Source organism: Bombus bifarius, unplaced genomic scaffold, assembly GCF_011952205.1.
Source record: "Bombus bifarius isolate JDL3187 unplaced genomic scaffold, Bbif_JDL3187 scf7180000010271, whole genome shotgun sequence".
NCBI lineage: Eukaryota > Metazoa > Arthropoda > Insecta > Hymenoptera > Apidae > Bombus > Bombus bifarius.
This window is the reverse complement of record NW_022885586.1, coordinates 5,306,250-5,334,135: the sequence shown is the minus strand read 5'-3', so window position 1 is coordinate 5,334,135 and position 27,886 is coordinate 5,306,250. Positions and strand designations below refer to the sequence as shown.

Genomic DNA, 27,886 nt, shown 5'->3' with positions numbered 1-27,886 from the left:
TAGTTTCGTATTTTTTGTTCTTGCTCGTACCTTACATATAAGCGTTGATAATACACGACCGATTCAGGAACTCTAGGTCAACTAGACAACTAGAGAGTCAAAGCTTAAACACTAAATCTATCGCTTATCGATCACAAAATCCCGGTGAATCTCACGTCAGAAGTTTTATATCTTTATCTATCCAGATAACGAAACATTCTAAAAAAAAAAAAAAAAAACACGGTCGACGAGTCGGAGTAATAAATCTGCTTCAAGCAACCCCCGGAGCGAGTTCTCCGCAACTATCTGTCGTCTTTAACGCATGTAGGTTTGCTCAGAATTCAGCAAATACGAATACCGCGGCATGCAGGAAGCGTACAGGAAACGTCTACACGGCGCATTTACTTCCGGCTGTGTAGGAAGAGCGCGCACAAATATCAATCAGTGGAGTCAAGAGTAGAATCAGGGTGGCCGAGTGGTTCCACATAATGCTGCAACCGGAGGTGAGAGTTGCACACCTTGTCTCGTGTCCATTCGCCACTGGCTCTGTACACAAACACACGACACCGTACCGGTCCATATACGTATCTTGACGCAACACAGCATCACCCACACGATCACCTGGAAAACGAATAAACATATCCACCCGTAGTGCCTACGCACGCATACACACAGCAGAGAAAATAACGTGTGTTAGTGGTTGGTAGCGTGCGGTGGCATCAGCTCTGGGGAATCGTCGTTTCGCTTGTGTATGTCTCGTGATATCCAAAGCGTGCGTCAGTGTGCGTGATCAGGGCCATGGTGAGTGGTTTCGTGGGGGTGGAGTAGGGAAGAAGAAGGCGTGCCTCGGAGGCGGAGTCTCCATCGAAAATCCCGGCATGCATCCAACATCTGTGTGGGTGTTCCTGCCTGTAGTGTCTCACTATCTTTCTCAGTCGTACTGCAGTGGATGATCAAGCTCGTGTGCGGTCTCTCCCCTCTCTTTCTCGCAGTCTAACTCGCGACTTTCGTCCGTCATCGCATGGGAGTTCCTCCACTATCAGACCCGTTAACAGCAGTCGGCGTCGAGGCACCCGCTATAACGTCTCTCACATCCCCGGGTGCTGGTGCTCGCCGTTCCTGACCTGTCCGGCCGATGGGCCGCACGGAAATCAGTGTCCTCGACAGCCGGAAGCTCGTTCCATTCAATACGTGTATCGTTATCCAACGAGCATCCCTTACAAGCGATCGGCATTGTCATCGACCGAACATCGTCAGTTTTAAGCATCTGACGTATTGCAAGAACCTACGTCGGAGTTACTGGAGCAAATTTCTGAAGGCTGTTGAGGGTTCATACTTCATGGAAAGGGGTGATTTTTGGAGATCGTTGAAGAGGAACAGTGTCGGTGAGAAGGTTTATTCGAGCAGTCTACGGAGCAGCGTGTATTATTGTTCGTTGCTGTAATAATAATAAAAGAAAAGATAAGGGTGCGTGGTTCGCTGACACCCCATGGTGGTGCAATACGCTCCTTGAACGAGGGGCGGATGTCGTGTACAGTGAAGGGAGGATTGTTGTAAAGAATAGTGATCGAACTTTCCGAGCACGATGATGGAAGTGCAGCAGCAGCACTCGCCTGTAGGGGTGGGTCCTCTGGACTTTTCACGCAGGGGTGTCGCGGAGGCGTCCGCTTTTCGTGTTGTCAAGCCGAAACAGTCGGCATCCTCGCTGGTGCATCAGCAAGCGTTGTCGCCGGAAACCAATAACAACGAGAATCTTCAGGAGAACCCGCAAATTCCTGTTGAAGCTGAAGGTAAGATCTTTTATCCATAATTTTCTTCATCCAATTTTCTTCATTCAGTGATTCAACCCTTAAATTAACGAGAGGTCGGGATTTCTTCAATTGATAGAGGAAGAATTTTTTAAATTGATAATAGTATCGAGTAAAAAAATTGTGAGACAATAGGTTAATGTGCAGATATAATATTTGTCGTTCCAATGACCACCAAACTGAATTAGAATTATCGTGCGGTTTCAAATCGCAGTTTCGTCAGCGTCCAACCCCATTAAATTAGAATTTCTGTTTCTGATCTAGTGACATAATATCTAACGAGACACGACCTTCGATACTTCCATTATCTGTCGTTCCCTATAAACGGACACAAAGCGTGCAATTATCATCGATTCCAAACACGAGTTTAGGTTCAATCCGCCCGTCATAAACGATTGTTGAAATTCAGTAACTAAAATCTGCGTTAAAACACTCTGTATATTAAACAGCAAAATGTTAAGGAACGAGAAAGAATGATTCTAAGCCGGTAAATTCTAGATTAAACGTAAAACATAAAATTACATTTCTCTCAATCCCGTCAAACGAGTTCTCAATTCGGTCCATTCGTTCAAGGATACTAAAATCTACGTTGAAGAAGACCTTGTGCAGCAAAAGATACAACTTTTATAAAAAAGAAAAAGAAGGTCTTAGCTCAATAAATAGAACCTAAAATTAAAACTAAACACAGGCTGTGGAATTGCGTTTCCTTCAATCACATCAAATCTGCTCTCCATTCGCTAGAATCTATCAAATGCATTCAAAGGTAGCTGCAATTTGCATCTAAACACCTGTACGCTATAAAACAAAATTTCCAAAAGGAATGAATAATCGATGGTAGATTCTGAAATGAAACGCACATCGCAAAATTACAATTTCCCTTAACCGCATCAAGCGCACCCCGATCGTTTCTGCATTTCTCTCGCGGGTTCGCGTCTCACCCCTGACATTCATCCCGTTGTCGCCTGTCATCATGCTATCTATTACCTGCCTATTATCTCTGCACCGTGCCGTTTACGCCCTTGAATTCGCGCCGACACCTGAGCTGGCTCTCCGCGCGTGTGCACGCGTGTACGTGTACGCACGTTTGCCCGGTGCGTACATGGATCGGGACTCGACTCTGCACCACTGATTCTCCGTGGCGAAATGCATGTACACGCGCACGCTCCAATGTCTATCTCTCTACTATCATGTACGAATAGTTGTTTCTATGTGTAGGTGCGTGCGTGGGCGCGTGCAGGTGCGTAAAGGGCACGCAAGAACAGTCGTTCAACAGGTGAGAGGGGATGAACAGGCATTAGACGACTACCTTTACTAATACTGCTAATCAGGCTAACAGCTAACGCAATAATATCAAGCTGGTAGCGTGTAGGAATTGGCTTAAACGGTTTATGCGATAATTGCCAGGTGATGGGCAGGAGAGAGCTTCCTCTCCTTAAGGGTAGCATGCTTGGTGTCTCATTTACAGGATAAGCTTTAAGGGGGTGGTGACGAAGATTGAGACACTTCGATTCATTCGGTTATCGTTCTTGTTTATTAAATCGGCTTTATTCCAATGTAATTATTGTCTGATTAAATAAACTCTTGTGGATCGAATTTATTTGCATATATCTGATCGTAACTTCCTACTATATGAGCGACGAATTGTCGGTAGCTTAACTATATAGGTAATTATAGGCAGAGAATCAGTTTAACTTTAATAATAAATACGCGAACAATACACTGAATGACCTGTTTTTGGCTTCGGATGAATGTAGGTAGCTTTCTTTTGTTGTTGGACTGTAACTATCTTATTCAAGTGAAATTTGTTTGCATAGTTGAGAAACAGGTAGAATAATTTCTAGATTAACAAGTAAATTGTTTCCTCAAGAATGGGACATTTAAAATCTATTATCCTTTTGAACAAATAAAGGCAGGCCTAATCCTACTATATTTACGTTTTTCACAACTGAAAAACAGGTAGATAATCTAAGGCTGGATTACCTCTAAAATTTACCAAGTCGATTAGAAAGTAAATTGTTATTTCAAAAACATTACAACTAAATATTATTAAACCAAAATCGATATTAAAGTGATCTTAGTATACACAAATGTTGCTGATAATAAAACAACAGTTAGACAATCCAAAGATAGGGCAGTTCTGTAAGATTTACCAAGTGAATCGTCGAACAGCTTGTTTTTTTAGAAACAGGAGATCTAAGAGTCAGAAGGTATCGATTGCAGCTTGTTCAAACAAAAATCCATCCCGCGGCCCCTAAGCTGGTTCAGCGCGAGTACCGTACGCAGGTGGGTCCCCGCAAACCGTCCCCAAGATTTTCCTTCGGAAATCACGCTATAGGATTTACCGTTTGTAGATTTACGAGCGAACGATAGGTCGAAAGAGGCAACACGCAGGATAAGCGTCGCACGAACAAACGCAAACGATATCGCCGATGCTCACGGGCAACAAACACGCATTACCTGCGCAGTGTGTACACATACAGTATCGATGTTGGTTTATACACTTCTAACCGCCTGGTCATCTTATCTCGACTGCGTGGTGTGCCCGCTTTATAGGAAAATATGATTTATTTCTGATAATCCTGCGAGAATGAGATAGCCTTTGCGGCGTGGCGTGCTAATCTTTCACCGCTATCTGAGATTATCCCGACCTGTACTATATTGCCCGGATTACGGATTTCATTCCTTCTTTCTTGCTGCTTTTCCTTCTCTTTCATTTTTTTTTCTTTTCTCTTGATACGTGCATACCGTGTATCGACGGTCGATTTCAGACCGTTAGCCGGCCAAGAAAGCGCAGTTTTATTCCAAGAAGCACGCAGTTTTATTCCAAGAAGCACGCAATAGCAAAATCCAATTTTGATAAGTTGGCTGATTACCTGTTGGCATTAAATATAACAACTCGGCTGAATTTCCAGGATTATCTCGAAGCTAATTGTCGAATTTCTTTCTTTCTGGTGGATGATTGAGGAGATCTACTTATAATTTGCTACACGTGAAAGAAAATTGTAGATCGTCGCGTACTTTGATTCGATCTAGTATATAGTCGATAACGTAAGATTGCAATCGGCGGTGCAAAGTTCGAATTCCAGTACGCTACCGGTTTGTCGATCAAAAAGACCGGGGGAAATGAATGGTGGACGTTCGTGGATAGGAATGCAGCCACGGAGAAAAGAGAGCGAATAATGGCCAGGGCAAGGTTGATAAATAGAGAAGGGTCTCCCTCCTTTCTAATAAAGACGCTCTTGTCGAGGGGTTGATCTTTCGTACGGCCAGGGAATACCAAATTTGTCAGAGCTGAAGACGTCGGTTCACCGTTAGCGGCTGCTCCGGCGACGCGAATAATGATGCATGAACGATTCAGAAATATGCTCCATCCTTTCTTTTCCTCCTCTGGTTCTCCTACGTATTCTCACCAGGATTTCACGTAACATTGAGTCGAACTCCATATCTCTAGTGGCAGCATATTTCACGGCGGTCTTTTTCTGCTTTCAGGAGGATGCAACGTTCGTTTAATGTTCCCCAGACTGTGGGCTCCTTTCGGAAATGCTACCGAGGTCACGAACCTACCCCCTTTGCCCAAAAGTCATTCAGGTACGTGCAATCTCATTGATAGTTTCGAGGGTAATTGGAACAGATCTTACGTTAATTTACTTTACGTAGGATTAAAAGATATGAATGTTGTCTAGCCAATTTTCGGATAATTAGCACATATCGCTACAATATCAGATAAGAGATAAGTTTAAAGCTTCCTGATTTCGCAAATCCCAATATAGGCGACCCGTGTCACAATATCGAAATTAATTTAGTGATTAATTTTAGAATTAATAGAATTATCCAACGATACATTTTAATTATCTCAAACGTTAAATTTAAAAATTTATTTATTACATTTTTACATAATTTAACTGTAAATGTACAAATATTTCCTATGCGTATATAAACAATAGATTGCTTTTCGAAAAGAAGTAAAAATGTCAAATTTATTTGACATTCCGTGGTGTAGTGTTTAATAATATTCTGTGAGTACTGTAAAAATTTCATTGCGATATGTGAGTTGAAATTATGAAGAAAACACTTAATGGAGGGTTTTACTGTGTTATCCATATAAAAAAACAGTGGGCGTCCATTTTGATCAGGAAATTACAAATTCGTTCGGTTTAATGGTGTTTTAATACGTCAAAGAGCCAGCTCCGAAGAAGGTGTAGATGGGCGGCCTGTTGCCCCGTTCAGCTTCCTCCTCAGCCCGGATGACGAGTAGTAGTTTTTATTTGTCGATCGTTAAGAACGACCGGTCGTCCGATGATTGGGATAAATGGTAGCACGCGTCATACCGCGGAGGGACATCGGCCCTTCTAACTCCTGCCGTCCCAATTGGAGCAGATTAGAGGCGCAGTACAGGGATTCGGGCCGTCGGCCCCTTTGTACTCGTACATCGGTCGGCATCTCAGTTCTACCTACCCTGAATTAGTAACATCTTGTCATGTTAAACGCTCGTGCATATAGCTCATCCTCTCTTCCGACTCCTTGGTGCACGTGGCCATTCATTACGTTGCGTCCACCTAGATAATCTTCAGAATGATCGACTAAGTCATTCAGCTGCGAGACTTCCTTGCTTCTTTAAAACGAAGACGTCTGTTCAGTAATTTATAAGAAACTCGTAAAAGAAGACTCATAGGGTGAGAATTAAGCAATTCATTGAAGTATTATTTTATAATATTTTAAACATTTACGGTCGTATCGTACGCTCGAATTGTTTGTCCACCTGGACACGTTCGAAGTAGATAAGACAGTCAGAATCAGGCTTTTACGGATAAACGTGTCTTTAATTACAAATTCATACTAATCAAGCAGGAGACAGGTTTGATTAATCGTTGAGATCAGTACACCGTGTTGAAAATCGTATCGTAGACGAGTATAATGCATCGTTAACATGGTGATCGAGCAGCTTCGATGATTTATTTCTTACAATCTGAACTATTCTTTATTGCGTCTTTCATCTCGTAGTCAGAGATTTTAATCGATGTCCAGATACCCTCACGATGTTCTTTCTTTTCTTCCTCGTGTTTCGTATGATATTTCAGATCTCGCTACTGAAAGGCAGCCAAGGATTAGATTTAAATAGGTAGTGACACGAGGATGAAAGAATCATTTTTGAAAACCCACATCTTCCTGTCACTTGGGTTCATTGATGGCGGTCTTTGCCATACAAAAGTCGTAGTTTCTTTCGATACGTTGGTAGGCAGGACGGAAGGGGTTTGAAAACGGTGAAGTGTGTAACGGCTTTAATAGCGGCAGATCGCTACGCAGTAAACGACTGACGGACGACAGAAGATTAAAGTTGGCCGTTAACTCGATCTAATTGTTCCCCCGGCTTGGCCTTCCTTTATTAATCCACGTCCACAAGCATCTTTGGCATCGCCATCATTGTCATCCCTTGTCACGAGCCTCCTTCTTGATGCTACTTGCGGATCCATTGTTGCGTCTCTGTAAATTATCTTGCAACTTCCAGACAAATCGTGACGACGGCTAGTGCGACCAAACGATTGAATTCCTTGGAGTAATATTCGTAAAATTATAACAATCATGATTTGCCTGTCAATCACTCCAAAATAACTTATATTTAAACATAACGATTTATAATTTAACGAAATACAGTTGTTCTGCGTTATAAATGCGGACACATTTGTGACAATAGTATTTTGTTAATCAAAAATTAGTTACAATTTCGTTTCGTTAAAAAACGTTCAGATGTATTGAAGAAAATTTGAGGATGCTGCAGTATCCTTATGCTTCCTTTGAAAGAGGCAAACAACAACAAGGATCATTTTTGTTACGAACCTTTCAATTTATAAAAAACGCGTAAATGATTTCGTGAATATATTAAGAATTATTTGAAGAAAATTACATATCACAAAACTATCTATCGATTTCGTGTCCTATCTCCTTTGAATCAAGAAACGAGAATCAAAATTTCAACAGTTACTTCTTCCAGTTTCCCCATTTCTCTATTCCAGTGCGTTATAAAATTTCGATCAGAGGCGTTCTCGTAAAAGAATAACTTCGTTGGATGCGTTTCTAGAATTTTTTGCTTCGGCTCGCGCGCGCGTCGCGCTCTCGAATAGAAACGTAGCTGGCGGAAACGTGAAGCGAATCCTCCATGAGCTACCAGATGTATATGTACGTTCACGTAAATACGCGTGTTGAGGCGTGCAAGCGTATGCAAGCACTGCCGAACCCGGACCAAAGTAACCCATCTGCCGGACGGTTGCCACGATGGTGACGGTTTTTCTCGCCGGCTTGCACCGTCGGTTTTTACCGCATTCCAGCAGGGCCAGACGTGGCATTTGCGTAAGCAGTTCTTCCTATCTTGCCCCGAGTCACCATCTGTCCGGACTTCCTCTACCTTTTTCTTTTCGCTTTTGCCCCAGACTCGTCTTCTACCCTTTGCTCCGCGTCGATTATTGCCACTCTCGCCTTCTTCGGCTGCTCTCAGTTTCATTCGACTTTTTCGACCATATCCCGTTCAGATACTTAGGGTTTTATGAGAGATTTTATAGACTGTGTTCTGAGGTCATAAAGGTTCCGTTTATTTAGTTTGTCCTCGTGTTAATTCCGTATTCGATCAAATCAGAATTATCGATAGAATCTATAGTTGAAAAAAAAAATATATAGAATTGAAAATTAGCAATTTGTAACCATAATCGGACATACATACATATAAACGTTCACCTGGATTAACGTAATCAGATGCAAATTAAAAATGAATTATAACATCAATAATGCCGTTGACACACGAAAATTAAAGCTATTTCTTAAAACGGGTTTATTAGGCTTGTATCTGTTCTGGAATGTTCCTCAACTCATCGATTCAATTACACTCGTCTATCATTTCAAGCATTTAATAATAGCTTAATCCGATATTTGCGACAATTGCAACTTCTGTTATTGATAAAACAGTATTAAGTAATCTAAATTGATTTATTTATCTGTCTCTTATCGAATACGATGAATAAGCGAAATATAATCGAGTAGATTTTCGTCTTTTCATATGAGCAGTTCAGGAGAAGAACATGACCAACCATATTTCTTTATCTTTTACGAAAGATTAATAATAAATTTAATTCGTCGTTATACATTTTACTAAATTTGTCTTTTTAATTGGTTTTGGAGCTGATCATCCATTGTTCCGACCTCTTTATAATCTTCAAAATATTTATTGTTATAATATTAAAGTATTAAAGATATTAAAACGTTGCTTCTCACCTTGATAGTTGTATGTTTGAATTTTACAAAGTTTATCATAGTTCGTATTCATTTTCAGCTTCCATATTAAAATACTCTTCTTTAGTCATAAAGCGACATTGAAATCAGAAAATTACCAAAGCTGTACTTGTCATATTTTTCTCCTGTTGTCTTCGTATCTTAGATTCATCCCAAAGGTTTGTTCACGTGTACTCATCCCTAATCGAATCATCCCCTATTTTAACTTCTCCCGCAGGATCGTGCAATTTTTTCTTTTTTTTCCACGAAGTCCTCGGCAGACTCGCAGGCGTTTCTCATTACATTAGGCTACTCTACCGAGACTCCTGACGTATTTTGATTCGATTGCAACGCCACCCGGAGACACGATAATAATCGGCCCTTGCAGAACGAGAATGGTGGAGAGCTTTAAATGCGATTAACCGAGACCGGTGCATTATATACCCAGGCACGTGACCGCGTGTCACGCGCGCGGATTATAAATATAATATACTGGGTGTACACCGTGCATCCTAGAAGAGCTGGATTGATATTGTTCCCCATTGGAAGGGTGGAAACACAGAACGCCCTCATTCTTCGTGATAGAGAAACGGCAATGGATCTTCTGACCGATGAAGGTCGTAAATCACTGCCTGAAGAGTCCGTTCTCGATTATTAGAAATACCAGACGCGTATTCGGCGTTAAACCTATCAATACATTCCGCTGATTATCGCCTTGATGATCGCTCGTACCGTTGTTGCTATTGTTCTGATTTAAATACTCACGTATGTGGCGATAATCTATCTGAAGTGTGATTATGAATGTCAACGTATTTGCTGGATTTTGGTTCACTTGTGATTAATTTTCAGAATTTTCTAATCTAGTATCGAGGTTCGATCAGATAAGATTCGATGTTAGCTAACGAATTGAAGCTTCGATTTTCCTTCGTGATGCCTCGTTAACCGTCCACTCCTTGTAGCGTACGGTTAGTAAAGGAAAAAGGACCTGGAACGTGACTCAAATCTTATTCTGTTTTACTCCTTCTTCCGGAGCAACCGAATTTTTCCGTCCTCTGATTCTTCTGTATTATCTAACTACTGTGTAGTGTTGGAAACATGTCACTTCATTTTTGATGCTCATAAAGACCTTATTGTTACACTTTTAGTACAGATTTACACGTTCTACATTCAGATTTATATAAATACATTTATATTATATTCTAGTCGTAATATAAATTATGTCTCACGGTTTTTATCCTGTATTAATTGTTATGTTAACATTCTGCGTTCATTACGCCCACGCATAGAACTTCATGTATCATTTGGATTCGACGTAGTCAAATGCATTCCGTTTTCTCTTTTCATTGCACAATATGAGATGATTTGATTTGAAACATGAAAGTTTCCTCCAGTAATAAAAATCCTTGTGCTTCATCTTCAGAATTATATAAGAAAAATCTATTACACTACGACCAATCAGTCCACAGTACACAGTACATAATTTACCGACCTTTTCATCGATATTTTATTCTTCGGACTACAAATAAATATTTTACCTAAAACAGGAGGCAATGTTTTTGTAAAGGTTTATGTGTAGAGGATGGTTGGTCGGTGAGGTTTAATGAACGAGATTGCTCGTTGTCGGAACCGGTGAATATATTTAAAAGAATTAAATAAATTAATAAATATAAATAATGTCGAGAGACGCTAGTACAAACGTATTCGCTAAGACAGTGTATAAGTCGTAAAATAGGATCGCTGATAATTCGTTGATAACTGGTTGATAACTGATCGACAACTGACTGTAATTCATTTCCTTGCGATCGCGTCCGCTTATTTATACTGATCGGGGGAGAATCGGAAAATTCAAATTCGACTTTGTTCGACAGTTGCACGTAGTGGCGACATTGTTCTGCTCGGAGTTTATTTATTCTTACATTACGTGTATCCTAACGATCTTGATACTCCGAGGCAAAACAGCAACATGATTTGAAATGTTCTCTAACTCATGTGCCGCTGCATTTTCATTTCAGAACGATTGTCTTTCGGAGTGGGCCGTCTGGTGGGTTCCCCAGCAACAAGAAGTCCGTCTCCATCTCATTCTCCCTGTCCAGACTCTCCTCCGTCGGATCGTCGAGATGCCGAGGTGGACGTGGACGTCGAAGAGGAGGAAGTCGACGTAGACGTCGAAGAAGTTGGCGACGAAGACGATCGCGATGCCATGTCGAGTCCTCCACGCTCATCCACGACACCTTCTCCAACCAGCGTCGCGATATCGCCCACCTCGAATCCACCAAAGAAATCCGGTGACACTTTCAGCGTTTCCGCTCTTCTCAGGCCGGATCCACCCTCTGCCCATCTTCAAAACGCATCACCGCACAGAGACACAACGTCGATCGGTGCACATCCTCCTCCACCAGGATCCTCCATTCTCTATCCACCTCTTCATCTTCAAGGTGGACTGTTACCACCTCATCCTCATCATCCCCTTTCGTACCTGCATCCTCAACTGCTGCCTCATCATTTGTTACCTCCGCACTTGCATCCATTGCTACGTGGCGTTCATCCAGGTCACCCTGGCCTGCACTCGACCCACACCGCGCATGGGCTCCATCATCATCCGCTCGGAGACGTCTACAGCTGTGTCAAGTGCGACAAGATGTTCAGCACGCCTCACGGACTTGAGGTGGGTTTAATCGGATGAGAAGAGCTTCCGGGTGGTAGCAATTTCTTGATGTATCGAATAAAGTCGCGGAAGGACGAATTGCTGGTTTCAAGAATTGAATTTGCATGATTGTTTTAGAAGAGACTATTATCGTAAATACGATATTTGGATCTGTTGGAAAAGAAATTGACTAATTCCGCGGAAATTTTTTTTTTGTGCATATTTTTCCATTTCATTAGTTTGGTATACAATTAATTTTTAGTTCTATAAGTTCATTTACAATAAATTGATATAAATAATATTAAATTCTAAAGTAAACAAAAATACTATCTAAATATTATTGAATGGAGATATTAAAATGCATTTCTGAGAAATTTCTTTGTTTCATTAGCCAGATTTCATAATTAATTTTCACTTCTGTAAATTTATTTATCATATAGAAATAATGCTTATAACATTAACGATTATCTCTACTCCTCAATTCTTGGAATTAGTCAATATGGGTTCCAAATAGCTTATTTCTTAGCAATGGTTACTTCATTATACAACTTAGCATTTTGTTTGATTAATATTTTGTAAAACTATATTTCATTAATATCTTGTACACAAATATGCTTTGTATGAGATATATGTATCCAGTGAAGATATAACTTAAAATGTCTTTTTAAAAAATTCTTACGAAGAACGCATTTTTTATAGGTGCATGCAAGGAGGTCGCACAATGGGAAGAGACCCTTTGCCTGCGAGCTCTGCAATAAAACGTTCGGCCATGAAATCAGCCTTACTCAACACAGAGCCGTGCATTCCGCGGAGAAGGTGTTCGAGTGTAAGCAGTGCGGCAAAGCATTTAAGCGTTCCAGTACTTTAAGTACTCATCTTTTAATCCACTCGGACACGAGACCGTACCCCTGTCAGTTCTGTGGGAAGAGATTCCATCAGAAGAGCGACATGAAGAAGCACACCTACATTCATACCGGTGAGTGATTCCTTAAAATAAGTGCTTTCAATTAAAATTAGAAATTCAGCAAATCCCTAAATATAATATAAAGTTTTACCAATTCGACGCTAGTTAAAAAACCAGAAGCTTTATATTATTACAACAAATGTTATAAAATATCCGAATTAAAATTAGGAATTAAATGCACCCAAAACAAAGACATCAAAATTTTACTTATTTAATCTATTTAGTAAAAAATATAGAAGATTTACATTTTTTTTAACAAATTTTACAAACTATACACTAATGCGATTAATTTATGAATCTTCGATATAAAGATCTCTGTAGAATTCTGAAAATATTTATATTATTTTATTGGAGCCATGCGAAATCGTGTGCGTTCACTTTTAATATCTACAATCGTACACATGGAATTCTTTGTTTCGGTTGATCGCAAATGGGATGCCGGGGATCAATTAGCAGAGCAAGTTGGTACGATAAATAATGTAGTTAACCGTCTGGACAGAGTCTTGTCGTAAGCAAGAGGATCCAGTCGGATCGTGGCACATGTGGCCAATGCAGTTTTAGGGGTGGCTAGCCCCTCATTGCGAGCTTCACTCAGTAATAATCGTAATGTCTTTCGGGGTGCCCATCATTCTGTCTTTCTCTTTGCTCTCATGATCTGGCCTGACACACTAGACCCCCAATCTTTGGATGAAATTTTTCTATGACGAAAATTTTTCGTGGGAAACACGAACATTCTATTCTCCAGAAACAACCATCCTGGATGTAAACTTTTATTTTGTTCTCTTAAAGAATTTTTCGTTTAATCAAAGTTTTTAATTAACTAAAAATTTTGCTTTGCGAGAAACCTCCTTAAGTTCTTCGATTAATTAAAATTTCTAAATCCCGATTCTTAAAACATAAAGAGTTTTGGAAACCTCGTCGAACGTGGTTATTCAAAACCAAAAGAGAAATATTTTACATGCAAAAACTTCGTATCATTCTTCGTTTAGTCTAGATTTCTATCACGTAAAATATATAATAAAACGTTTCGACAACATTGTTGCTCAAACATAGTCTTTTGATAGCAATTGGACATTTTTATATACAGAACCCTCTTCGTGTAATCTCTATCTCTTGGTTCTTAAAGCATATAAATTTTCAAAGACTTCGTCAAACACAGTCATCCAAGATCAATCGAAAAGTTTTACATATCGAGGTCTCTTAACGGCGTGTCAGAGAAAACGTTTACCCTCTTCCCTTTCCGTATTTGCCATCGACAGTTCGCATCTCTGTCGAAAGTTGAAGACCAGCCCATGCAAGGGAGCATCCCTTAGGTGGTCGTAGGTGAGTGGGCGATGGTGTTGGGACACTTGGCACTTAGGTGTCTCACGGCTGATGGAGCGATGCTCCTTCAGGAGCAGTAGGTTCTTCCAAGGGTGGAAGGAAGCTAGAGGAACAGGCGAAGGAGTGTTCCAGTCGGGAGCCTGGGTTTTGTATCGTCTCCATGGCAACTCTCCCAATGTCTTATCAAATTATCACCTTGTCCTCCCCCACGCTCCTCCTTCTCCGCCACCTTGTCGCTCTAACTGTCGTTCGCCTCCCTCTCATTCACCCTCGTTCGGTGAAACAACCGAAGAAGGACTCGTCGAAAGAGGATACAAAGCGATGGTCACTTCCTGTTGGTTTCTAACAACCTATGGGACCGTTGTCTACGCGCTGGTCACCTTCACGCACTACATCCTCGAGGGTCGCCACGGAACATTTAATTCATTATTCAAAGGGATGAAAAATTCAAGGGAGGTCGAAAGAGCTGCTGGTCGACGCAATTTTCTTTACCGTCTACGTTTCCCTCTTTTCCCTACATTTGTTTCATCATCGTATCTTTCTCGAGAGATTTGCCAATATAAGATTATTCTAAAATTATTCCAAAATTATAACATATCTCCTTTTGCTTCCAATATAAAATTATTCTACAGTCGTCAATTAATTTTTAGCTTTTAAGAGTGGTATATCTACTTTCATCCGCTGAAACAGAGAACAATTCTCATAGTTTATCATACTAACAATGTGAATATTAATAAAACTTTACAAATTGATTCAATTAGATCCCGTCTTAAAATATTCTATAGGAAATACTCCAAAATAAAAGGAGGAAAAAATAGTGAAAGACGTGCACTACAAAATCGAAAGTTAAGTGATAATAAATTTCATTGTAGCTTTTTGAACATCCCCCCCCCCCCATTGAGTTATCAATGTTCGTCGAATGATAATTAACTCTGACCACTATCCATATTTGTGCCAAGTACGATCATCAGGAGTTAAATTCTCTTCTTACACTTTACAAAACCAACAATTTCGCTATTAACTAGTTCGATTAAAATCTTAGAACGTCGTCCATATCCTACTCTCAATCTACTATTCAATCCGTAAAACGAAATCCCTCACTGGCATGACCTCGAGGTGGCGTGCGTACGTGCGTCAAGCAGTAAACCGAGGGTGTTCTGGGACTCCGCTGCTAATGATAATCAGTCCTCTCTTTCCAGTAGCCCCTTGTCCCCCTCCGTATTCCGTTCGTCGTGAGCACGGGCCATGTGCAATAAGGGTGCGGCACCGTCGGATTCCCAGGGGACCGGCATGGCGTAACGTAAAATCATTATTAGGTAGGTAGGTAGGTAGGTGGTTGCTGGTGCACACGAGGGGCGGCGAGAGAAACGCGGAGGCTTGGTGGAGCCGCGTACAGCGAGGCGAGGGGGCTGAAACGGCGCTTACAGGGCTGGGAAGTGCGGGAATAAGAGCTCTGCAAATATTGTTCGTGCGCGAGCCAGCAGCCGGAATAGCTAGCGAGGGGTCGAGCGCGCGTTACTCCGCGTTACCTTCGCTGTTAGCTGCGCCTTTTCGGCTGCGTTCTGGCCTACCAGTCAAGTGCGCGGGGTCCCGGGGTGGCTGCAAAAGGGGTTGACGAGTCGCTTGAATGGTACGGACGAACCGGTGACAGACCGACAAGTGGCCACACACACTACCGCTTCCGATGAGAAAACATTCAACTTATCTATTTCTGATGATCCTTCGTGGCCCCAGGAAAATATTTCTCTTTGTAGTTCGCGCCAATGTGAGCGTTCGAGTAGCGTGGACCGACCTGATGATTTGGGGAAACTAAGAGACTCGTTGATAAGTTTCGTTAGCCGGTGATAGGATGAAGGATCTACTCGATTCCCCAATTTGATAACGGTAGGCGATGATATTGTTTTATAGGTTTTATTTCTTTAGCGTATCATATCGTTTAGAAGTGTCTGAATGTTCTGATGGATTTTTGGTAACAATATAGAAATTCCATCAAATTAACTGTCTAAAGCAATAGTAGTTTGACGAGAATCAGCAATACTATCTTCTTTATGGAATCAATATGTTTATATTATTTGTTAAAGAAACATAGGGATTATATGCTTTTAGATATAAACACTGAAATAATGACAGTGTCTTTTTGTCAGTTCTTACATTCTTTAACAGATTCATAAATCAAAATGTTAAATAATTGAAAGATGTTTCGAAGAACCAAACAGATTTACAAGTCTTGACAATTATAAATGCTAAAAATTTCGTTTTTCTAATGTACGCTTGTATGGTATTTCAAGTTGTAGCTTCGTAATATGCCACGAATTCTAACAGAGAGCATCAGAGAACTTAAATTGGTTGCAAGCTCCCTTACATTGAGAAACACGCTTCGGAGGAACTTCAGTAGCTCGTGCGATCAGTTACATGAACGTGTAGCTTGCGAGCAGGGCTTCTGATTACAGGAAAATATTATCGATCAAAATGCGTGTCTTCCTAGCATCAGGACCATCAAGTTGCAGGGTGCATGCGCGCTTAAATACACATGCTTGCCACTACGATCGAACTTGCAACAGTGACCTCGGTGTTTTCACAATAAACACAACCTGTCCACCGACGGTGCGAAGTCGACATAGGGATGAAGATTGGCGAGGGCTACCATACAGTCTATACAATTTTCGATCCCATCACATAGACTATCCTATATATAAGTTCGATGTTTACGTTCCCTGAGATGCTGTGCACTTTAGTTGCAAAGCGGTGGCTCTCGTTTTTAGGGGTTCAATCACGCTCGTCGTAAATCGTTATCGATTTCCTCGTTCCCGATTTCCTTGGACGTTCGTACTACGTTCCAGCGTTTTATCTCGATCAACTCAGGAGTCGATTTCGATCGAACCGTTCCTCGATATTCGGTGCAACATGTCGCAAATATAAGAAAACAGTATTTTATCGGGCAAACGACGAGGATTAAGATTCAGCATCCATTCTGCTAATATTAGAACTGCAGTAGAAATAGGACTTAGGAATAGGTTCATAAATTTACAACAGTGCACTTTTTCTTGCTTTACTTCAATTTGAATACTATATAGCTTACAACATGTCAATCGCTGCACATATTCACAAAGACCTGTAAATTTGTACAAAAATTTTTCAAGTAGTTAGGAATGTTCGTTATCGTTGGGAATATTCTTGCATTTATGTTACTACCATTACACTATCTTCTCACCAAGCTGCTCAAAAATAAATAATGTTCCTAAATTAGAAACTCACAGTTCCTAATATTTTCCTACATATTGACAAACTCTGTCTAAAAGAACGATCTTTCAGAATAAATTTAAAAGACGATAATTCCTGGTCAATGCAGATAAAGGAGCAATTCTCGAATGTGGGAAGTTTTCCAGTTTGCGGTTAAAGGGACGGGTCGGTAACTAAACGAGACAACTCTATAAACATGAAAGAGATACAGACGCGTTTTGCCGTCGTATTATGAATTTAGCGGCGGCTCTAATGTAGGGATACCTGGCCGAACGTCTCCCTCAAACTCACCTCGAGGGTGCGGTTATCGTATACCCGACGAGATACAACCGTGCAACCTATACAGCCACCTTTGTGGCCGCGTTCACCGTATGCCGGCTGTGTTACTCTGTCTCAGTCTGCTGTATAGGTTCATTCCTCTCCATCCTATGTAGACGAGACAGGGCTATTAGAGGTTTCCGGCTGACTTGGCGCCCCAAGCATCGGGGGCGCCGCAACATCCCTCTAAGCTGTTTAAACTTCGCGACATGCTCCGCACGAGCGGCACTGGCCCCACGCCTTTCGCTCCACCTTCCTCATCTTTCGCCCTGTCTTTGTCTTTACGGCTCGTTAACGACGACCACGTATCCCCTCCGTCGACGAAATAATAGTTCACGTGCGATACGAATCGTGTTCCCGCTGGTCCTTGCATTCTTTTTAAACTAGTCCTTCTTGTATCCAGAGAGTATCTTTTAAGTGGCCAGACCTAATGGATTGTTTTTTGTCTAACAGAAATCAGCTTTACTATAAAACAAATAAGTTTATAATGAGAAAAAAAAGGGCTTTGTCGAATTTTTGGATCTTCCAGATAAGAAATTGTAAAAATTGGTTGCGCGACGGAAATCTATGATCTACAATTTGTCACTTGTCGAATCTCTTATTGTATAAATTACTGTAGAAGAAGAAGTTTTGTTTTGGAAAATCCAAATTCACAATTCATTCGTAATATTGTACTCTACACAATGATTAGTTCTTCAATATTAAGAAAATTGACGTGAACGTAACGAATGTAAGATGAAAGATCTGTCACCAAAGATGGTTTTCCAGCTTCAGACTGCAAGGGGTGAACCATCTTTAGACAGGGGTGTAAATAGATAGAACCTTAGTGTTCGTTAGACTGCGCGGCGTTATATTTAATGTCACGCCGGTGAGGCGGCATAAGCAACCGATACTGCATTAAACATGCAAATTCGCCGGTATAACGTTCCACGGTTCCAAGGCATCATCCATATAGCGGCGAGTGGCGCATAGTGTTCATAGTGAAGCGGCATGATTAAATTTCCAGGGATATCGACATGCCAGAAGCACGTCAGCCCCTTCCACCTGCCCCGCCATATCTCGCCACTCATCCCTCTGTATCCTCCTTTTTCGCTTCTCCACCTATCCGCGTAACCGGCAGTTCGAACCAACCCCAGCCTCGGGAGTTGAAATTAACTGCACCCAGAATGCCAGCGTTGCATTCACGCATTCATATGTATCTTATCCTTCCCTTGATACAGGTTAACTGCAAATAGAGAATCGAAATCTTTTTTGTATTTTAATCTCTTTGGATATAATAATATATCCCTAGCATAAAGTCTTGAGCAGTAATTTGTATTTAAGTATTTGAGTATTTGAGCAATAAAATGTATTCGCTACAGAAGTAATACTGGTGAAATAAGGTCAAGCGACATTTGTGTCATTTTTAGTTTCTAATTTTAAATAAGAACACAGTTACAGAAGTGTCTTACATACTTAAATAATCGTTTTTGTCTACTTTTCTAAAGTAATGCTAAAAAAAGAACTCGTTATTAATCTCGTAAAAATTCGCAAAATTACAATAACTGGTTATTTTGTCAATCAAATTTATCAACAAGAATAGTAATCGTCATTTTTACTTTAGAGCTCTAACTGCTAGGACACCTTAAGTACTTTAAAATATTTTAAAGGACTTGCTCACTGTAATAAAGCGAGAAATACATTTACTATTCGTAATACACCTCAGAATTTTTATCTCGCAATATATTACCTAATGAAAACCTATTTGAATTATCCATATATATGTAATATTGTTCATTCGAAACATTTTTTTTTCTTCACTTTTTTCAACAGTGTCATGTCTATTTATTTTATGCATTGTAAATGACTCAATTTCTTGGAACAATTCAAGCTTACACGTAATTCGCCTACAGTCGATAAGGGATTTGTTATTAGCGGTTTCCCTGACAGAGCAATCTCAATAGGCGGATAAGAGGAAATCGTCTGAGTCACAATTGTCAATTAAGGTGCGCGCACACGGAAAGCGGGCCGGCGAAGGGCCTTCGCGCGCAGATCGGATTTGTCACGATTCCTAATGTTGATCGACGCTGTAATAATTTAATAGCCATACATCCTCCGTGATCGTCCGGGAGAGAGGATTATTACGGCGGATCCCTGCGGTATACTGAAAGCACAAGGAGCTAACAGACTTAGCTCGGATATCGTGTTTCTTCCTTGCTTCGCTTCGAACCCGGCTTTCTCCCTTCTTGAATTATCGCGATCAAGTACTGGCAATCAGAAACGCATCTGCATTATAACGTGTGCAAGAAAATGGACCATTATTACACGTACACTATTCAAATTAATTTTACTCGCGTCTCCCTTTTATGTCAGTCGAAAGATTAACACGAAGTTACAGCTTCTAGTTATCAAATTAGAACGATTCAAAAATTATTTTAGTAGAATTGATATACATGTATTCTTCGCTCTCTCTCTCTCCCTCTCTCTCTCTCTAAATAGCAGAGATTGTTAATTGATAAGATGTTATATACAAGGTGTACCCAAAATCGTGGTACAACTGATCGATCGATGATCCTACATGAAAAAATAAATCGAGAAAAAAGAATATAATTTTTTTACGTGAGGCTAGGTTTTGGAGTTTGAAACGCATTAATTATAAATTTATATTTATATGCATAGCTGATGATTTTAGTAAACTTTACATATTACTAATGCAAGTTGGGTAAATTGTTTAGATATGAAAATATTAAAATATCTTTTAATGAAAGAAATTCCCCATTTTTATGAGACTTATTACGGTGTTATAGCTAAAAAAGTGAAATTTTTCCACATCCTCATTCGATGTCCAGGAGCTGTCGGATTATTTCATCTTTGAATTCTTCTCCCAAAGGTGATTACAATATTTCTTAATTATTTCCAATAGCTCGTTAATCAACATCTTTCATTGGAAATATCGATGCACCAGAAACATTTTATCCATCCATCTTCGAGAATTAAAACGCTTTCGATGTCGTTGAAGCAACGATATTTTTCATTCCCAGAAACCGGGCCGGCCGACGATTTTTTCGTGTTTACCATGCATTTCGTCGTCAAGCCGGAATATCAGTACCGTGCAAAACATTTCCAGCTGCAGCCTGACCGCTGCAAATTCCCAGGGCTGTGCTCTTGTCATTGGTGGCCCTGCATCCACTCACCAACGCGACCACCCTGTATACGTATCAGCAAGTGAAAACGATGTAGCATGGACGGTTACGTGGCGGCATGTAAAACGCAAACACACATATACTCTTGTACTCGTTGATGTAGTTGCGTCGACAACGCGTTCGTATCGTGTTGGCGTTTTAGCTGGTCACTTCATCTGGTCTGCCATAGAGTACTCATGTACGCGTGAAATAGTAAATACAACCGAGTTGTTGCATCCGACTGACCCATGGGACTGCTATCACTCGTTGACTAAACGCTACTGGATGGATGAAGCTATAGAATCGTTCAAGAATAAGAACTTTTATGGACATTGAGGGTGGTTTTCTTAGTTAGTTGATGGAAATGAAAGTTTATAGTTAGTGATTTTATGATTTGGGGTAATAAATGGGGTGCGTATGGATTTATGATGAATTTTTAATATAATCTTCGTGTATTTATTATTTGCTACAAGGTGATAATGAATAAATATTTTGGTTTCGATTATAATGTATGGGATTATCAGTTCATATCTTAATCTCGCTGCGCCCTCGAATCATTTTCTACCTAATGAAGTTTTCCTGTTGTTAGAAGAATTGTTTCTGTTTCATATAAATATGAACAAATGATCGTGATATAATTGCTCGATTTAATTTTCTATTAAAATTTTATTTCAAACAATAAAATTTTTGTATTTGTTGGAATGAGAAAAATTCAAACATTGTAGCAGGATTAATATTAATATTACGAGTCAATAGCCTTAGAATCTGTTTTTGTTATCCAAGATTTGGAATCTTCGAGCACTCGAGAGAAACCCTTCAAGTAGTCGTTTAGTTATTCAGATATTTTGATAGTTTCTAGATAGTTCTAGGAATAATTGAAGATCAGCCAGACCCAATTAGCTTCAGTCAGTTAGTGATCAGCTAAGATCAGCTATACCAAGATACAAGTAAATTCCAGGAAAGTTTAATGATTCATTATATAATATCGTTTTCTATTTCTGGCATAAACTTTTCTCAAATCCGACCTTGATAATTGACATTCTATATCATCACAGTTTCTTCAATAATTCGATAAAATATCAAGATTTATCACAATAATTTTCCACGATGAATCCTTTGGGGATCTCGAAGATTCTCGCGAGAAATCCCATTATTCGATCGAAATAAAACATGGACGGGGATTCCGATTGAAAGCACCTGGATTCTTTTCCCTTGTTCCTTGTGACAGAAACAGAGCTCTAGCTGGGAAAAGATTCGCTTGACATCGCTGGGTAACGCTTACGCGAAGCTTTGCAGACGCGCAAGAAAATCCATGCTGCCCCCCGATATGAAATATGAGATATGGTACTTTCCTTCGATTTTCTTTCTCTCGTCTCTCGCGAGGATTTCAGTTAGAGGGTAGGGACGCCCCCAGAGGGTCGGAACGTGGTCGATGAAGACGAGAGGAAATCAATGCCTCAGCCAGAGTCCGGTTCACCTTCGTCTCTCTTTTCTGGCCACTCCTCCGCGCCACTCGCCTCGTTTCTTCTCTTCAAATTTAAGCAGAATCATGAAAATAATTCTGCCGTGAGAAATAATTTCTCTCAAATATTTAAAATATTTTATGAACATGACAAATTTGTCAAAACATGTGATGTAAAGACTAGTATTGTATTTTCCCTCCTGTAATTTAAAGATCATCTTAAAATAATTCTTCTGTATAATTTAAACGTAGACTAAAATTTGAATATTTTTCTAACATAACAAAGGTTTTAAATTCTTTTATCGTTCACTATAATAGTCTTGTATTATTAGTGTATTGTTGCGAAAAAGGAATAGATTTCTTGCGTGAAGTATTGATCGACGTTACTGGAAGAATATATTCTGTAGTTTCTGAAATGATGTATTATACATAATCGTTTATTTTATATCTTATTTTATTAACTCATTAGGTATTTAAATGTAAATTATGCAGAATGTGCATAATGTGTAAAATTATATAAAATATCCTAAACGAAGTACTCTTTACGATATTTAAAGAATGAAACAAGTCTCGATCTAGCTTCCAATTCTTTACTCGGATTTTATAAAAATTTACACTCTCTTTACTAACAATCAAACTAATTTGCTATCTGAAAATAGCAAGAAACAAAATCTCTATTACACCATTATGCACTTTAATATCCTTTGCATCTCCTATTATATTTGGTCACAAAAAACAAAATCTCCAAAATGTGTTAGTCGAATCTCCCAAAACTTCCCTCCTTCACATTTATCCTATCGACGAGTACCTCGAGAAAGAAGAAGAAATATCCCCGTTTCATGGACGCGTCGTCAAAACAAGTCCATTCAACAACGAGACGATCGAAAAGTTGGTCGTCCCGATGGCGGAAGCGATCAAACTACCGTCTTGGTTTTCCGCTCTCGAGAGTTCCTCCGGGCGAAACAGAGGGTTGAAAGATCACGAGGGATGATGTTTCTAGTGGGCACTGCTGTAGGGGCAGGCAGAAGGAACGCAGAAGTAGGGAGGGAATTAGCGAAGGAGAGAGGACCCTCGCAAGATTTCCGGGAGTTTAATATAGTTTTAGGGGCGTCGGCCGACAGCCCAGGGGTGTAATGGCGTCTTAAACCTCAGGGGCTCTCAGTTTCAACTTTCTTCCATACCCTTCTCCTCTTTTCTCGTTTCGAGACGTGTCTTTTAAAAAATCTAGAGCACGGAATCTCTACTGCTGTCTCTCTCTCTCTTTCTCTCTCTTTGTCTCTGTAACCACGTAGTTGCATGAAGAAATGTTTGCATGTTGTATTGTTTAGCGGTAACATGGTTTCCTATCGGTGTATTCAACACTCGTGAGCTAGATGTTACGACAAACCACATACGGATTCGTAGTCGTTGGTGTGCTCCAAAGGCAATGGCCAGGGGAAACATAGAATGCATTGGTGTGCATTCACGTCGTAGACGAAGCTTCGGAGCCATGGTGGTGGGTGGGTTTCTCCGGGAGATGAAGACGAAAAGGGCAACCTCGGTGCAAAAGCTCCGACGGTTCTTGATTTTTACGAGCACGTAAATTCCCGGAGACGTCCCTGCTTCCAGGTTTTCGTTTTCTTTCTCTTTTGACCCGTTCCTCTTTCTCTTTCGTACTACCGGGAATTCTTCCATTCGATGCTTTCCGTGGAGAACTAAATTCGCTTGAACGAATATTTGGAAGATTGAATTTTCGTGAGAATTTCTTAAAGAGTAGAATTTTTGTAGTTTAAATTATTTTGTAGTTTTTTGTATGTTGTATATTTATTTATGTATTTAGCCGGCAACGAAGTTAGGTTTGGTTTTTCTCCTGTTATATTTCAAGTATAAATATAAATGATTGGTGAGATTCTTTGAGAGGAACCGATTTATATCAAGTAGGCAACCTCGGTACGAAAAGTTTTTGATTTTACAGCCGCGTAAATTCCAAACGGTACTTTCAGACTTCGTTCTCCACTTTCATTTCTCTCCGGTTTTCCAGCTTCTCACTTAACGCCGTGAAAATTCTATTCATTCTGCCGTTTCATCCGGGCACGGAGAACTTCGTGGAATTTCATCGAGCGCCGGCTCCGGTGAATTCCACCAAAACGCCCTTGACGACTCACCCTTAACCCTGAACCTTCCCTTGAATCTCGATTTTAAGTGTATCCGAATCATTGCGGTTCTTCTCCATTTCAAAGTCCCATTATTTGATGACGTTTTCTCTCGTTAGGCAAATTCTCTAGCTTTGACTATTTTTCTTTTTCAAATTTATATGTAATTATAGTTGCGTGTAATTTTTATTCCTAATTTTATAATGTTATCTTATTTTATTGGAACAGACCTTAGAGAGTCATGACCTATTTCTCCATCTTGTAGATTTAGTTATTAATTAATTATTTCATCAAATCTCTACCGCCCTGTCTATTTTTACCCCTTTTCTTCAATCTTCCCTTATTTTGCAAAATTACGTGTCTAAAAGAATTCTGAAGAATTTGTTCTTCTTATAGATTTGGACGTTAATCGTTTAACGAATCCCCATCGACCCGAATGTTTAATTTTCGTCATATCTTTCAATCCTAATCTCCCGCTTCAATGTAAAACATCTAGATAAATCCTAAAGAATTTCTAGCTGTTTCTCCATCTTGTGAGTTTCCCACCCGAAACATATCGTATCGTGAGAATTTAGGCAAAAATCAAAACGCCTCGCAGTTTATCCGAAAAGAAATCAAGATAACGATCAGGTATAATCGCAAAGGTGATCGACGGGCCGGTCGTATCGGCGGGGCGAGATTGAAGGCTCGGCTAACGAGTTGTTTATGGATCCACCCACCGCCTCACAGTGATCTCTCCAGGCTGTGTGCGCACGTTTGCGTGTGTGCATCCTGTATCTGTCGGACAAACTCGGAGGAGTGGACGTAGCAACCGGAATAGGGGAGTCCATTAACGAGCCTGTGCTGCCCTCCGTCAGAATAGTTCGCATTGCTCGGATCCTGCACCCTTACCTTCCCCTCCAATTGTATCATCCTCTGTCTCCGTTCATGAAATTCTTCCTCCGACAGACCTTCCCTCCTTTCTTCTACCTTGCCTTTTTTTTCAACCATCCGATTGAATGTCTCGTTCCTTCCACGAAATCATTCCTCTTTCTCTTTCTGTCATTCTTTGCCAGCCTTTTTCCATTGGACGAGCTCTTTCTCGGTTCTCAACCCCCGCCGTTTGATCTCTCTTTCTCGTTCTTTCGCGATCCACCGCCGGGGTTATCCCCGGTAGTCATGGTAACACGGGGGTTGGAGCCGCCCCCGGCCGCCAATCAGATCTCGCGGCTACCACGAGAGAAACGAACGGCTACCCTACCCCGTTTCATCCACCGACTGTGCACGTTCTCCCACCACCATAACTTCAGACCCGGTTGCACCCCTATACGTTCCCCCTCCCACCATGTCTACTGCGATCTCTTCCCTTTGCCTCGCCGCCGGGGAGGCTGAGATTCTCGCTTGGGAGAAAATCTTGACCGGGCGTGCCCTGCATCCCTGATACCACCCCCCTCACCCAGTGGAACACCTCCACAATTTCTCCAGGAGTATCTCCCGACCTTCCGTTCCCTCGCTAGTACTTCTTGTAGGCGATGGAACGCGCGCTATCGCCAAGGTGCTCTCGACTAAAGGGTCAGCCTCTGCTTTCCGAATTAACGCTCTTGACCGCCAGAATGCCCAGGCAAACGTGAATAGCGTAGCCTGTCGTTGGAGAGATTTCGATCGACTTGCACTACGTGTATAAAGTTTTGGTGGGGTTAGGTTTATCTAGAGATTCAGGGGTTTTACAGTGGCTTGTTTATGACTATAGTGGAGTACTTTTCTGGTTGTTCGGACTGCAGAAATAAGATATAGGGTGAAAGATGTCTTCTTTCGGCGGTTTTATTGGAACATTATTAGGTTTAAAGAAGGCGTCGAAGGAAAAACGAAGAAATTATAACAGAATAGAGAAAAATTGTAGTTGATAATCATAACATACATACACACAAAAGCTTTTATGGTAAATATTTCAATACTTTCATGAATCGCGTCAAAGGTTCGCTCCATGAAATTATTTCCAGAAATTGGATTTTCTGGTAGATAATTAGAATATTAGAAATTATCAAGATTAATAAATTTGCGAGGTAACAAATTTAATAGTAAAAGAGGTAAAGTTCTATAAAAAAATTATGTAAGTTACATAATTAAATTATGTAAGAAATTCAAATTTTAAAATCAAAATTGCGTGACAGAAGTATATAACTTACAACTTGTCACTTATCAATTTACTCTAATTATAAATTAGTAAGTTATCAGTGAAACTACCGACGGTTGGTTAACAAAGAAAACTCTCTGCTAATTAACGTGGAAATATACTAATTTACCATTTATATAAACTATTTTTCATTAACATTTTCATATTTCTGTCACAGGCGAGAAACCGCACAAGTGCCAGGTATGCGGCAAGGCGTTTTCCCAAAGCAGTAACCTGATTACGCATTCGAGGAAGCACACGGGCTTCAAACCGTTCGCCTGCGAGCTCTGTGGCCGAGCTTTCCAACGAAAAGTCGATCTGAGAAGGCATCGAGAGACCCAGCACGCCGATTTGAACACGTCTCAACGACCGTCGATCGCATCGATCCCTGGTCAAAACTCTTTACCAAACGGCAATCCACCAATGATGCAGTGAATAATTCTCTAACGATAATCAAAAGAAAGAAACTATAAACCTTTTATCCTCTGAGAGGAAGCTGGTTGAAGAATGTTAATCGAATTCTTTCCAAATGGTGCAATCGACGAAACGTCTTCGACGCGACGGATCTCATTTTTCTTCGTCGTCGAAGTTACAAGAGAACTTTATACACTAGAAGGGTGTGCATTAACTGTACATTTAACGAACTCGTGTATTTATTACTTAAAAATTCGATGAACGACACGTTCGTTTTATTTTATTTTTTTTTTTTTCTTTTTTTTGAGTGCAATTGAGTGTGAGGCTTCAACGAGAGCTGCGTTAGGACTCGCCGACTGGAATGCAACCGTACATTCCGATACGTTATTCCAGGTTGGGGACGAAGTGTGCAAAGTGATATACGCGCATAATTGTTACCAAAGCTGTACATTCCACATTACTCGCGGCTCGAGCAAGAAAGTACTATTATAGGAAAGGATTAGATCCTCGACGATTCTTTTTCTTAAGCGAAACACACACCTTACTCGATTCGTCTACGTTGTTTTGTGAAATCGTTTCCGCTGTTTCCACATAGAATCGTTAGGTATTTTTAGTGGATTCTATTTAAGACGAAAGGTGAAATTCATCGAGAAATTTTTTTGTTTTCAGCGTTGCTACACTCCGTGTTAAATCGTTCGTTAAGTATCGATAATCGTTCTCTCTACTTCTCTTATTACGTAGACATTTACGCAACGTTTATTCCGACGATTAAACGAGTTTGTTTCCAATAATACAATTTATCGAATTCTACGATACTTGCAAACATTTTTAAATGTAGCGTATAAGAATGATAGTACTGTATTGTAAAGAGTGTAACGAGAAATTTATTTTATTCGACTGTGTAAATTTATTAAAACTCGTTTGATCGTCGACAGTGAACAACGTGTAAGAAAGTACGGGCTGCGTACTGTATTTTGCATATCTTCAGCACCTATCGTTCGAGAAAGGGCATCACCCACTCCAAAGTTGCAA

At 40.4% G+C, this 27,886-nt stretch overlaps 1 protein-coding gene across 2 annotated transcripts; it reads left to right on the top strand.

Moving 5' to 3' along the window:
- The first annotated feature begins 206 nt into the window (after positions 1-206).
- LOC117216416 (fez family zinc finger protein 2-like) lies at positions 207-27,882 on the top strand. Of its 2 annotated transcripts, none has more exons than XM_033463117.1 (5): positions 207-1,769; positions 5,277-5,375; positions 11,057-11,709; positions 12,388-12,664; positions 26,619-27,882. In XM_033463117.1, the coding sequence occupies exons 1-5, from the start codon at positions 1,565-1,567 to the stop codon at positions 26,873-26,875; spliced, it is 1,491 nt and encodes a 496-aa protein (XP_033319008.1). In that variant the 5' UTR covers positions 207-1,564; the 3' UTR covers positions 26,876-27,882. The 2 variants fall into 2 exon arrangements, with proteins under 2 accessions (XP_033319008.1, XP_033319009.1); XM_033463118.1 differs by lacking the exon at positions 207-1,769 and adding an exon at positions 3,020-3,060.
- The last annotated feature ends 4 nt before the right edge of the window (positions 27,883-27,886 follow it).